The 12,536-nt window shown below is 30.5% G+C and overlaps 1 protein-coding gene across 1 annotated transcript; it reads left to right on the forward strand.

Annotated features, from left to right (window-relative positions):
* The first annotated feature begins 522 nt into the window (after positions 1-522).
* On the forward strand, positions 523-1,949 carry LOC149494384 (trans-resveratrol di-O-methyltransferase-like). The gene is made up of 2 exons (XM_089725409.1): positions 523-1,351; positions 1,454-1,949. Exons 1-2 carry the CDS (start codon positions 596-598, stop codon positions 1,763-1,765), a joined length of 1,068 nt encoding a protein of 355 aa, XP_089581535.1. The 5' UTR covers positions 523-595; the 3' UTR covers positions 1,766-1,949.
* Positions 1,950-12,536: the final 10,587 nt, after the last annotated feature.

Genomic DNA, 12,536 nt, shown 5'->3' on the forward strand with positions numbered 1-12,536 from the left:
TTGGCGCATTGTGCGTTTTGTTTTGTGGATATTGTCGTATACCCACTTTTTTAATTTAAAATAATTATCACAGCTATTATGAGACCCATCACCATCGGATCAATACAATATGTGGTCCCAGTATGGTAATCCAACGGTTCACACTCCAGTCCAGCAGTCTAACTTAGCAAAAACAGTTTTTTTTGGGATAATTTTCTAATTATTGTTTTCAGTTAAATGTATTTGATTATAATTTTTACCCAAACATTAAAATACATATAGATAATTTTAATTAATAAACATCCACTTATTTTATCTTTATTTTATATATCTTTTCTTTAAAAAAAAAGTTAATCAATTATCGAGTAGTTCAATTACTTTTCGCATTCTAAACCGGAAAAATCTAATTAATTAAATCTAATTACTTAAATCACACATAAAGCAATGCAATTATTAGCAAGTCTATAAAATTATTAAGTTCCACTTCTATATTTCTACCCAAAAAAAAAAAAAAAAAAAAAGTTCCACTGCTATATATAGAGAGAGGGGTTAACAATTCAATCAAGTGTAGGTCTCAACTGCAGGTATAGTTTCTTAGTTAGTGCTCTATGGTATTATGGATTTGGTCACTGAAGAAAACGTAGATGAGCTACTTAAAACTCAAACTCATATGTGGAATCATACTCTGCAATTTATAAAGTCCATGTCTCTCAAGTGCGCAGTTGAACTAGGCATTCCTGATATTATTAACAACCATGGCCAACCCATGCCTCTCTCTGATCTTGTTTCTGCCTTACAGGTTAACCCTGCTAAAACTCACCATGTTTATCGTCTAATGCGACTTCTCGTTCATTCTGGTTTCTTTTCTTTGCAAGAAGAAAGCTATTTGCTTACCCCATCCTCTCGTTTTCTTCTAAAAGACACTTCTTTCGGTTCAATACCTTTTATATCTCTTTTGCTTGACCCAATTATGATGGACCCATTTAATTGTTTGAGCAAATGGCTGAAAAACGATGATCAAACACCATTTGTAACTGCCTTTGGAAAATCACTATATGAATATACAGGACATGACATTAGGGCTAATAATATGCTGAATGAAGCTACGGCCAGTGATAGCATTTTTCTCGGTAAGGTGGTGACTCTTAAGTGTAAGGAGGTATTTAAAGGGTTGAATTCTTTAGTGGATGTTGCAGGTGGCACTGGAAATATGTCTAAGGCTATTGCTAATGCTTTTCCCAGTATAAAGTGTACTGTTTTGGATCTTCCACATGTTGTTGCTGTTGCTGATTCGCAAGGCGCCAAGAATTTGAATTTTGTTGCAGGTGACATGTTTCAGGCTGTTCCTCCTGCAGATGCAGCTTTGATCAAGGTCTGCTATTTCTTTCTCAGCTTTGATCAATATGTATAATTAACTTTATATCACTTGGGATGTTACGCTGTAATTTGCTAACACAATTGATTTGATAAACAGTGGGTATTGCATGACTGGGCTGACGAATATTGTGTGAAGATACTGAAGAATTGTAAAGAGGCAATAACAAGAAATGGCAAGCGAGAGAATAATAACAAGGTCATAATCATTGACATGGTGATGGGAAACAAAACATCAGATGGTGATTTGGCTAAAGCTGAGCTTTTGTTTGATATGATAGTGATGGCATGGCTCACTGGCAAGCAGAGAAATGAAGAAGAGTGGGCAAAGCTCTTCTTTGATGCTGGTTTCACGAAATATAAAATTAATTATGTGCTTGGTCCTAGAGCTCTTATTGAGGTTTATCCTTGACCAATTTCCTACTTATCTATTAGAGCTTTGTGTTTGTAACCAAAATGGCTGTGGCTACAGCCATATCAGCCTCCTTAATAAAGTTTATATGCTCAAAATAAATAAATAAATGTACCTTTTCAGTGCAAGTGTTTGATGGGAGTTTTTTCCTATTGTTAATAAAAGAGATTTCCTATTTTTACAATGTAAGTGAGTTTTTTCCTATTTTTACATCAGAACAAAAGCTCATCAACTTTGTTTTTTTTTTTTTTTTTTTTTGGCATGCATCACTGATTAATTAAGCAACTCATTGATATTTATTTTCTTACCCCAATAAATAAAATAACGCTTGTTGCATACTTGACCACAGGTAGAAAAAAAATTAATTTTCAGTATAAAATATTTTTGGAAAAAAATAGTTTTTTGCCTACCATAATTAAGTAAAATTATTTTTTAGCCCCTAATTATTTGCGCGGGTCTGCCACCGTCTCCATAACAAAGTTTATATGCCCAGACTAAATTAGCCCTCTCATTAGCTTTTAACTTTTTCAATTTAAATGTTGATGGGTGCTTTTTTCCTTTTTTTTTTTTTTTGTTTTTATAGAAAAATTTCTCTCTATTTTTCAAGTATATGTTTTTGAAAGGTTGATATGTATAGAAGAAAAAAAAAAAAATCAAAATCACAAATAAATTTTTTTAGAAAGGGGGACCTTAGCTTATAAATCATTTTCAAGTCAGCTAGCTCACAAAACCAATTTCATGAAATTTTGTTTCAATAATTACGGGAAAGAAATGTTTGCCAAAAGCCATATCTATGTTATTATATATATTGGCATGGGCTAAATGCATAAATATATTCATGTACTTTTTTTAAAAGACCTTATGGCACTCAAAATTTTGCAAGTGATCTATTATATAGCTGAACTTACGAATTTTTCTAACATTGTATCACTCTCTATACTTGCAATAATATATATATTTTGTATTTTTGGCATTTATGTGCAAGATAGTCACTTAATGTGTGGTTAGTATAATGTTTGGAACAATAATTTTCATATTTTTCAACTATCTAATAAGTGTTTAAGTGATGATTTTTTAGAAATTTGAGTATTTAATAAAATAATTTTTACAAATTGGAGTATTTAATTGATATAATTTTCTAAACTGAAGTGTTCTACTAAATGTACATGAGTGTTTTAATAAATCAAAGTAAAAGTTGAGGTGTCATAAGGTTTTTTAACGTAAATGTACATGAGTGAATTTATGCATTGGGTCGCAATCCGAGAGAATATACGGATTATTTGGTTATAATTTTAATAAATCAGTAATTTAATATCTATTCAGAGTGTCTTTTCAATAAAAACAAAATCTATTCAGAGTGAAATTAATAATTGAATTGGATTTCAGTTCATCCATTTTCGAATTGGTCTCAAGTCTCAACAAAAGTCCGCTCATTGGTTTTCAATCTCATAAGAATGGGCAATATAATCTGAAATTGTTAATTCTATTAAGGGAGCTGTCGTCTCAGCCTATGGCAGCACCATTTTATATATATATATATATATATAGTAAACGGTCCTTTACTAAAAATATTTGCATTATATAGTTTCAAATAAATGATGAAGGTGAACCTATATATGATGAAAATGGTGAAGTAATTCAAGATGCTGTGTCATCTTTAATTCTCATTATTTCATTACATTTTATAGGAGATCCATCTCACTTAAAAGATAAAAATGCAGAATTATTAAGTAATCTTAAATGTAAACACTGAAGTGATTTTCAAAATTATAAAACCACTTTTCTTACTCGATTAATGTTAAGGGAAGATTCAAACCAAACTTTTTGGAAAGAAAAGTTTTTGGCTGGATTACCTTATTTTTTGAGTGAAAAGGTTAGGAATTCTATTAAAAAACAATATGGTCAACCTATACCTTATAGTAAACTAACTTATGGACAACTAATTAGTATAATTCATAAAGAAGGTTTACAAATCTGTCATGATTTAAAACTTCAGAGAACATTAAAATATGAAATGCAGAAAACTAAAAAAGAATTAGGATCTTTTTGTAAACAATTTGATTATGGCATAACATCTTCGCAAAGGTGTGATGGCCGGTGTTCTAAATCACATAAACCTAAAAAATATTATCAAAATAAGCATTATAGAAAGCATTATATGTCTACACGCAGTAAAGAAAAATTTTATCAAAAAGAAAAATCAAAACCTTATAAACAACATAAAAGAAAACACCATACTAAATCTACAAATACAACTTCTTATAAAGATTTAACTTGTTATAGTTATGGTAAAAAATGACATACATCTAAATTTTGCAAGTTCAATAAAAAATTAAATGAATTAAATTTAGACGAAGAAGTAATTAATAAAATTTATGAACTATATCTTGATTCTGATACTTCAGAATCCGAGACTATAGAAAGTGATAATCAAATTGATGAATTAGGAACAACAACTAGTTCATCAGAACAATCTATAAATATGTTAACTAAAGATCAGAGTACATTGTTAGAAGTAGTAAATACTATAGAAGATCAAGAAACTAAAGCTAAACTTCTTCAAAAATTAATAAAAAGTTTTGATAAAGAAACTGCAATAAAAGAAGATATAACTCCTAAAATTCAAACTAATACTTATGATTTAACAACTATTTTAAATAAAAATAAGAACAAGAAAGTAGAGAGTAATGTATCTGTTAAAGATTTACAGAAAGAAATTAAGAATTTAAAAAATGAAGTCAATATATTAAAAGGACAATTTCAATTACATGATAAACTAATAAAATTGTTAGAAAAACAACTTATACCTAGTTCTGATTCCTCAGAAGAATCAGATAAGGATATAAAGGATGAAGTAAACCAATTAGATGAAGATATAGACAGTAATTTTCTAAATTTATTACAAGAAATAACTTCAAGAAAATATTTAGTAAAAATAACCATAAAAATTAATGATTTTATTATAGATGCAATTGCACTGTTTGATACAGGTGCAGATTTAAACTGTATAAAATCTGATTTAATACCTAAAAGATATTGGTCAAAAACTAATGAAAAATTAAGTACTGCAAATAAATCTAAATTAGAAATCATAGGTAAAATTGATGTTTTTATTGTAAATCAAGACTTAGAAATAAACACAGTATTTTTACTGTCTCCACAAATAAATTATATGGTAATTTTAGGCACACCATTTATAAATCTTATTACACCTTATTCAGTAAAAGAAGACTATATTAAATTTAAAAGCAGAACTAGAAAAGTAAGATTAGACTTTACAGAAAAACCTAAAAAGAAACAATTAAATTTATTAAAAGCTCATTCAATTAAAATATTAGAAATTAACTCTTTAATAAAATCCAAAGAAGAAGATTTAAAGGATTTAAATAATAATATGCACTTAAAACGAATTCAAACTCAGTTAAAAAAGGAAGTTGTTCAAGATAAAATCAACAAATTAAAAACACATATGGAAAATGAACTTTGTGCTGATCATCCAAATGCCTTTTGGAAACGAAAACAGCATATAGTTGATCTCCCATATGAAAAAGATTTTGATGAAAAATCCATTAAAACCAAAGCAAGACCAATTCAGATGAATCCTGAATTGATTGAGCATTGTAAAAAAGAAATTAAAGAATTAGAAGATAAAAAATTAATTTCTAAATCAAGAAGTCCTTGGTCATGTGCAGCTTTTTATGTCAATAAAAATGCTGAAATTGAACAAGGAGTTCCCAGACTAGTAATAAATTATAAACCTTTAAATGCAGCTTTAAAATGGATTAGGTATCCTATTCCAAATAAAAAGATCTTTTAAAGAAACTGTATAATGCAAATATTTTCAGTAAATTTGATATGAAATCTGGTTATTGGCAAATTCAAATTGCCCCTAAAGATAGATATAAAACAACATTTACAGTTCCATTTGGACAATACGAATGGAATGTAATGCCTTTTGGTTTAAAAAATGCTCCTTCTGAATTTCAGAGGATAATGAATGATATTTTTAATCCACATTCTAAATTTTGTATAGTATACATAGATGATGTTTTAGTATTTAGTCAAACTATAGATGAACATTTTAAACATTTAAAAACATTTTGCATGGTAATTGCTCAAAATGGTTTAGCACTTAGTAAAACTAAAATGGATTTATTCAAAACTAAAGTTCGATTTTTGGGTCATTATATTGAACAGGGAATTATACAACCAATAGAGAGAGCTCTAGTATTTGGTGAAAAATTTCCTGATGAAATAACAAATAAAACACAACTACAGAGATTTCTTGGTTGTTTAAATTATGTTATAGATTTTTATCCTAACTTAAATTGTATGATAAAACCCTTGCATGATAGATTACGTAAAAATGCTGGTCCTTGGACTAGTCAACATACTCAGTTAGTAAAAAAGATAAAATCTTTAGTAAAAGAAATCCCTTATTTATATATTCCAAATCCTACTGCATTTAAAATTGTTGAAATTGATGCATCTAACATTGGTTATGGTGGTATACTAAAACAAAGAATAAATGGTAAAGAACGTATAATTCAATACACTTCAGGTTATTGGACTCCAGCTCAGATAAATTATTCTACAATTAAAAAAGAAATTTTAAGTATTGTTATTTGTATAAATAAATTTCAATCTGATTTATTAAATCAGAAGTTTTTACTTCGGATTGATTGTAAATCAGCTAAAGATGTTTTATTAAAAGATGTTAAAAACCTAGCCTCTAAACAAATTTTTGCTCGATGGCAGGCTTTATTAAGTATTTTTGAATTTGATATAGAATTTATTAAAGGCAATTCAAATAATATACCAGATTTTCTGACCCGCGAATTCTTACAGAACAATGGGAAGGAAGAAAGATAAAGGGAAGAACCCAATGCCAGATTCCCCTAGTAAAGATTCACCCACTAAAACTCTTTCAGAGCAATCAGAAGACCTTGGTAAAACCTTAAACACCCTACCTACCCATAGTAAAGACCTTAAAAAATGGATTGAGGAACTATCTCAATCTCCTGAAGTTATTAAAGCCCTGCAAAGTATAGCATCCTCTTCAGCGGAGGATACAGGTATGTCTTCTAAATCTAAAGCGATCGTATCCGCTCATGATACGGCTACTCCGTCTCAAACGGTAGGCGGTAAAGAGTTATCAAATCCGTTGATGGCTGTGGATTTGCCAAAAATCCAATATGGTAATACTAGTAATATACATAAATGGTTTGTAAAAAGTTTATATGATTTTGAAATTGAAGTTGAGGATGGATATAATAATATCAATCCTTGGCAAATTGTAAAAAATAATTACCCTGAGCATTGGTATTTTGTTCCTTTTGATTTATCAAAATCTCAGTCGTATTATCATAGTATATTAGTAGAAACCGGATCAGTAAAAATTAAACATACTTTGGATAAAAATAAAAATGTTTCTTATTCTTCTTTACAAATAAAACGCGTCATCCATCCTAAGGATTGGCCCGTATCTTCTTTATATACTCCAGTAAAATTTAAAACTTTATATGTCCATTGCATGACATATAATTATTTTGATTATAAAGACGCGTGGGATAAAGTTTTTAGTATTCAAAACCCAACAACCACGCATTCATGGTTGATATATTTTGATCAAAGTATACGTACTGATTTAAAAATACCAAATTGGTTTAAAAGATGGTGGCAGTTTAAAGGTATTTCTGAAGAGATTATTCCTCAGGAAATCATTTCTTTATACCAGTATTTTAAAACCCATTATAAACCTAAACCTGAAGAAGTTCATATCCCTTCCTTAATGTATTATTGTATGACCTTCTTCACCCCATGGGTATATCAATGGTATTTTGACTATCAGTATATTCCAGGAACTCAGATTCCTATGTTAGTAAAAAGACATAAGATAAAATGGTGGGGATCCTTTAAAAACTCTACCACTGAATTAAAAATCCGTCAATGGATTCTTAAAAAATTATCCAGCCCATCTAAACCAGCTCTAACGTATGCCAATACATTAGCCATTTAGGATAACCCCCAATTTGGGATCCAGAAGGCCCAATGTCAAGCCCGTTTAGCTGCTGCTAAAACACCTGATGAATATAAATTGATCTGTCAAGAGATGTTTGAACAACTCTCTACCAGTTCAAATCAGCCCATAAACCCATCATCCGGTAAAGCCCATAGTCCATCTTCTAGTAAATCCTCAAGGACTGCACGGCACAAGGGTAAAAGTAAAGTGGTATTATCATCATCATCATCCCAATCTTCATCCACAGAAGATAGTGATAGTAATGATGATATTCCGTCCCCCATTAAAATCACAAGTAAAGCAAGTCAAAAAGCTAAAGTAAAGAGAGAAAAGATAAAGAAAGAAAAAAGAAAAGAAAAAATAAAAAGAAAAGAGAGGAAAAAGAAGGACACCTCTTCGTCCTCATCTTATTCTGTATCACTGTAAAAAGGCAGAAGGAACCTTATTCCTTCAAATTTTCTTGTAAAGCGCCAAGACATCATAATCAAGTGGCAGACCAAGAACTATTCATCTACAGTAAAGGTCAACCACTATTCAGCTCCAGTAAAGGCCAAGTCACTATTTCAACAGTAAAGGCCAAGTCACTATTTCAACAGTAAAGATTCCTTGGCAGACAAATCACTGTTCACCAACAGTAAAAGGCAAACAGTAAAGATTCCGTGGCAGACAAGTCACTGTTCATCAACAGTAAAGGACAAATAGTATAGATTCAAAAATTTTCTATATAAAGGGAGCCTTTCCTCTTGTGAAGGCATAAGGTTAGACCACCTTATCATAAATAAGCTTAGACTAGATTACTCTGAGTCTCTCCTTCTCCTTCAACGTTCTTTGTAAGGATTCAAGGTTGAGTTTTCAAGTAAAACCTAGTTTCAGTTTATCATTTAAATTTGTAAATTGTATTTTGTATCAATTATATTTTATAAATTAAACTTTTATATTTGTAAATTGCTACTTGTATAAGCCTGTGTTAACGGCACTATTCTTCTTCTCCCTCCACAGTCTGACTTGATTCTGGGGATCCCAGGTCAAGGTTGCAGGAACCCTAAACCTTTGTGATAAATATTTTGATAAAATTAATTGAGTTGACTGATAAATATTAAATTGATAAATTTGTATAAGTATGCTCTGTGGATGCGGCTTAGTCTGATCTTCCACATCAGAAATCTGTTATAAATTAAATGACACATATTTATATTTTTATAGATCCAGTTGATCTTAGTATTGTAATATTTATATATATTGATGAAGAATTAGTTGATATTTATAGAATACCCTTTTAAAATCTTTATTGATCTAAATCTGAGAGTTAAAACGGTCCTTTAATCTAAATCTGAGTTTGGAAAACGGTCCTTTAAGCTTTTGTAACCCTTAAAATCTAAATCTGAGTTTGGAAAACGGTCCTTTAAGCTTTTGTTGACTGATTGGTAACCCTTAAAATCTAAATCTGAGTTTGGAAAATGGTCCTTTAAGCTTTTGTTGGTATCAGAGCCTTTAATCTTTGATACCAACAAAAGGCAATGGACCGTTTTAATTCTCAGATTTAGATCTAAAAAGGTATTCTATAAATATCAACTAATTCTTCATCAATATATATAAAGATTAAAATACTTAAATCAATAGGGTCTATAAAAATATAAATATGAGTCATTGGATTTACAACAAATTTCTGATGTGGAAGATCAGACTAAGCTGCATCCACAGAGCATACTTATACAAATTAAAACAATTTAATATTTATCAATCAACTCAAACAATTTTATCAATTTATTTATCACAAAGGTTTAGGGTTCCTGCAACCTTGACCTGGGATCCCCAGAATCAAGTCAGAGTGTGGAGGGAGAAGAAGAAAGTTGCCGTCAACACGGGCTTATAAAAGTAGCAATTTACAAATATAAGAATTTAATTTATAAAATAGAATGTTTACAAAATAAAATATGAATTTATAATTTACAGATTTAAATGATAAACTGAAACTAGGTTTTACTTACTTGAAAACTCAACCTTGAATCCTTACAAAGAACGTTGAAGGAGAAGGAGAGACTCAGAGTAATCTAGTCTAAGCTTATTTATGATAAGGTGGTCTAACCTTATGCCTTCACAAGAGGAAAGGCTCCCTTTATATAAAAAATTTTTGAATCTATACTATTTGTCCTTTACTGTTGATGAACAGTGACTTGTCTGCCACGGAATCTTTACTGTTGGTGAACAGTGATTTGTCTGCCACGGAATCTATACTGTTGAAATAGTGACTTGGCCTTTACTGTTGAAATAGTGACTTGGCCTTTACTGAGCTGAATAGTGGTTGACCTTTACTGTAGATGAATAGTGCTTGGCCTGCCACTTGATTATGATGTCTTGGCGCTTTACAAGAAAATTTGAAGGAATAAGGTTCCTTCTGCCTTTTTACAGTGATACAGAATAAGATGAGGACGAAGAGGTGTCCTTCTTTTTCCTCTCTTTTCTTTTTATTTTTTCTTTTCTTTTTTCTTTCTTTATCTTTTCTCTCTTTACTTTAGCTTTTTGACTTGCTTTACTTGTGATTTTAATGGGGGACGGAATATCATCATTACTATCACTATCTTCTGTGGATGAAGATTGGGATGATGATGATGATAATACCACTTTACTTTTACCTTTGTGCTGTGCAGTCCTTGAGGATTTACTAGAAGATGGACTATGGGCTTTACTGGATGATGGGTTTATGGGCTGATTTGAACTGGTAGAGAGTTGTTCAAACATCTCTTGACAGATCAATTTATATTCATCAGGTGTTTTAGCAGCAGCTAAACGGGCTTGACATTGGGCCTTCTGGATCCCAAATTGGGGGTTATCCTGAATGGCTAATGTATTGGCATACGTTAGAGCTGGTTTAGATGGGCTGGATAATTTTTTAAGAATCCATTGACGGATTTTTAATTCAGTGGTAGAGTTTTTAAAGGATCACCACCATTTTATCTTATGTCTTTTTACTAACATAGGAATCTGAGTTCCTGGAATATACTGATAGCCAAAATACCATTGATATACCCATGGGGTGAAGAAGGTCATACAGTAATACATTAAGGAAGGGATATGAACTTCTTCAGGTTTAGGTTTATAATGGGTTTTAAAATACTGGTATAAAGAAATGATTTCCTGAGGAATAATCTCTTCAGAAATACCTTTAAACTGCCACCATCTTTTAAACCAATTTGGTATTTTTAAATCAGTACGTATACTTTGATCAAAATATATCAACCATGAATGTGTGGTTGTTGGGTTTTGAATACTAAAAACTTTATCCCACGTGTCTTTATAATCAAAATAATTATATGTCATGCAATGGACATATAAAGTTTTAAATTTTACTGGAGTATATAAAGAAGATACGGGCCAATCCTTAGGATGGATGACGCGTTTTATTTGTAAAGAAGAATAAGAAACATTTTTATTTTTATCCAAAGTATGTTTAATTTTTACTGATCCGGTTTCTACTAATATACTATGATAATACGCCTGAGATTTTGATAAATCAAAAGGAACAAAATACCAATGCTCAGGGTAATTATTTTTTACAATTTGCCAAGGATTGATATGATTATATCCATCCTCAACTTCAATTTCAAAATCATATAAACTTTTTACAAACCATTTATGTATATTACTAGTATTACCATATTGGATTTTTGGCAAATCCACAGCCATCAACGGATTTGATAACTCTTTACCGCCTACCGTTTGAGACGGAGTAGCCGTATCATGAGCGGATACGATCGCTTTAGATTTAGAAGACATACCTGTATCCTCCGCTGAAGAGGATGCTATACTTTGCAGGGCTTTAATAACTTCAGGAGATTGAGATAGTTCCTCAATCCATTTTTTAAGGTCTTTACTATGGGTAGGTAGGGTGTTTAAGGTTTTACCAAGGTCTTCTGATTGCTCTGAAAGAGTTTTAGTGGGTGAATCTTTACTAGGGGAATCTGGCATTGGGTTCTTCCCTTTATCTTTCTTCCTTCCCATTGTTCTGTAAGAATTCGCGGGTCAGAAAATCTGGTATATTATTTGAATTGCCTTTAATAAATTCTATATCAAATTCAAAAATACTTAATAAAGCCTGTCATCGAGCAAAAATTTGTTTAGAGGCTAGGTTTTTAACATCTTTTAATAAAACATCTTTAGCTGATTTACAATCAATCCGAAGTAAAAACTTTTGATTTAATAAATCAGATTGAAATTTATTTATACAAATAACAATACTTAAAATTTCTTTTTTAATTGTAGAATAATTTATCTGAGCTGGAGTCCAATGACCTGAAGTGTATTGAATTATACGTTCTTTACCATTTATTCTTTGTTTTAGTATACCACCATAACCAATGTTAGATGCATCAGTTTCAACAATTTTAAATGCAGTAGGATTTGGAATATATAAATAAGGGATTTCTTTTACTAAAGATTTTATCTTTTTTACTAACTGAGTATGTTGACTAGTCCAAGGACCAGCATTTTTACGTAATCTATCATGCAAGGGTTTTATCATACAATTTAAGTTAGGATAAAAATCTATAACATAATTTAAACAACCAAGAAATCTCTGTAGTTGTGTTTTATTTGTTATTTCATCAGGAAATTTTTCACCAAATACTAGAGCTCTCTCTATTGGTTGTATAATTCACTGTTCAATATAATGACCCAAAAATCGAACTTTAGTTTTGAATAAATCCATTTTAGTTTTACTAAGTGCTAAACCATTTTGAGCAATTACCATGC

This window comes from Jatropha curcas, chromosome 8 (genome assembly GCF_041381405.1).
Source record: "Jatropha curcas cultivar XTBG-Jc1 chromosome 8, XTBG_Jcur_1.0, whole genome shotgun sequence".
Lineage (NCBI taxonomy): Eukaryota > Viridiplantae > Streptophyta > Magnoliopsida > Malpighiales > Euphorbiaceae > Jatropha > Jatropha curcas.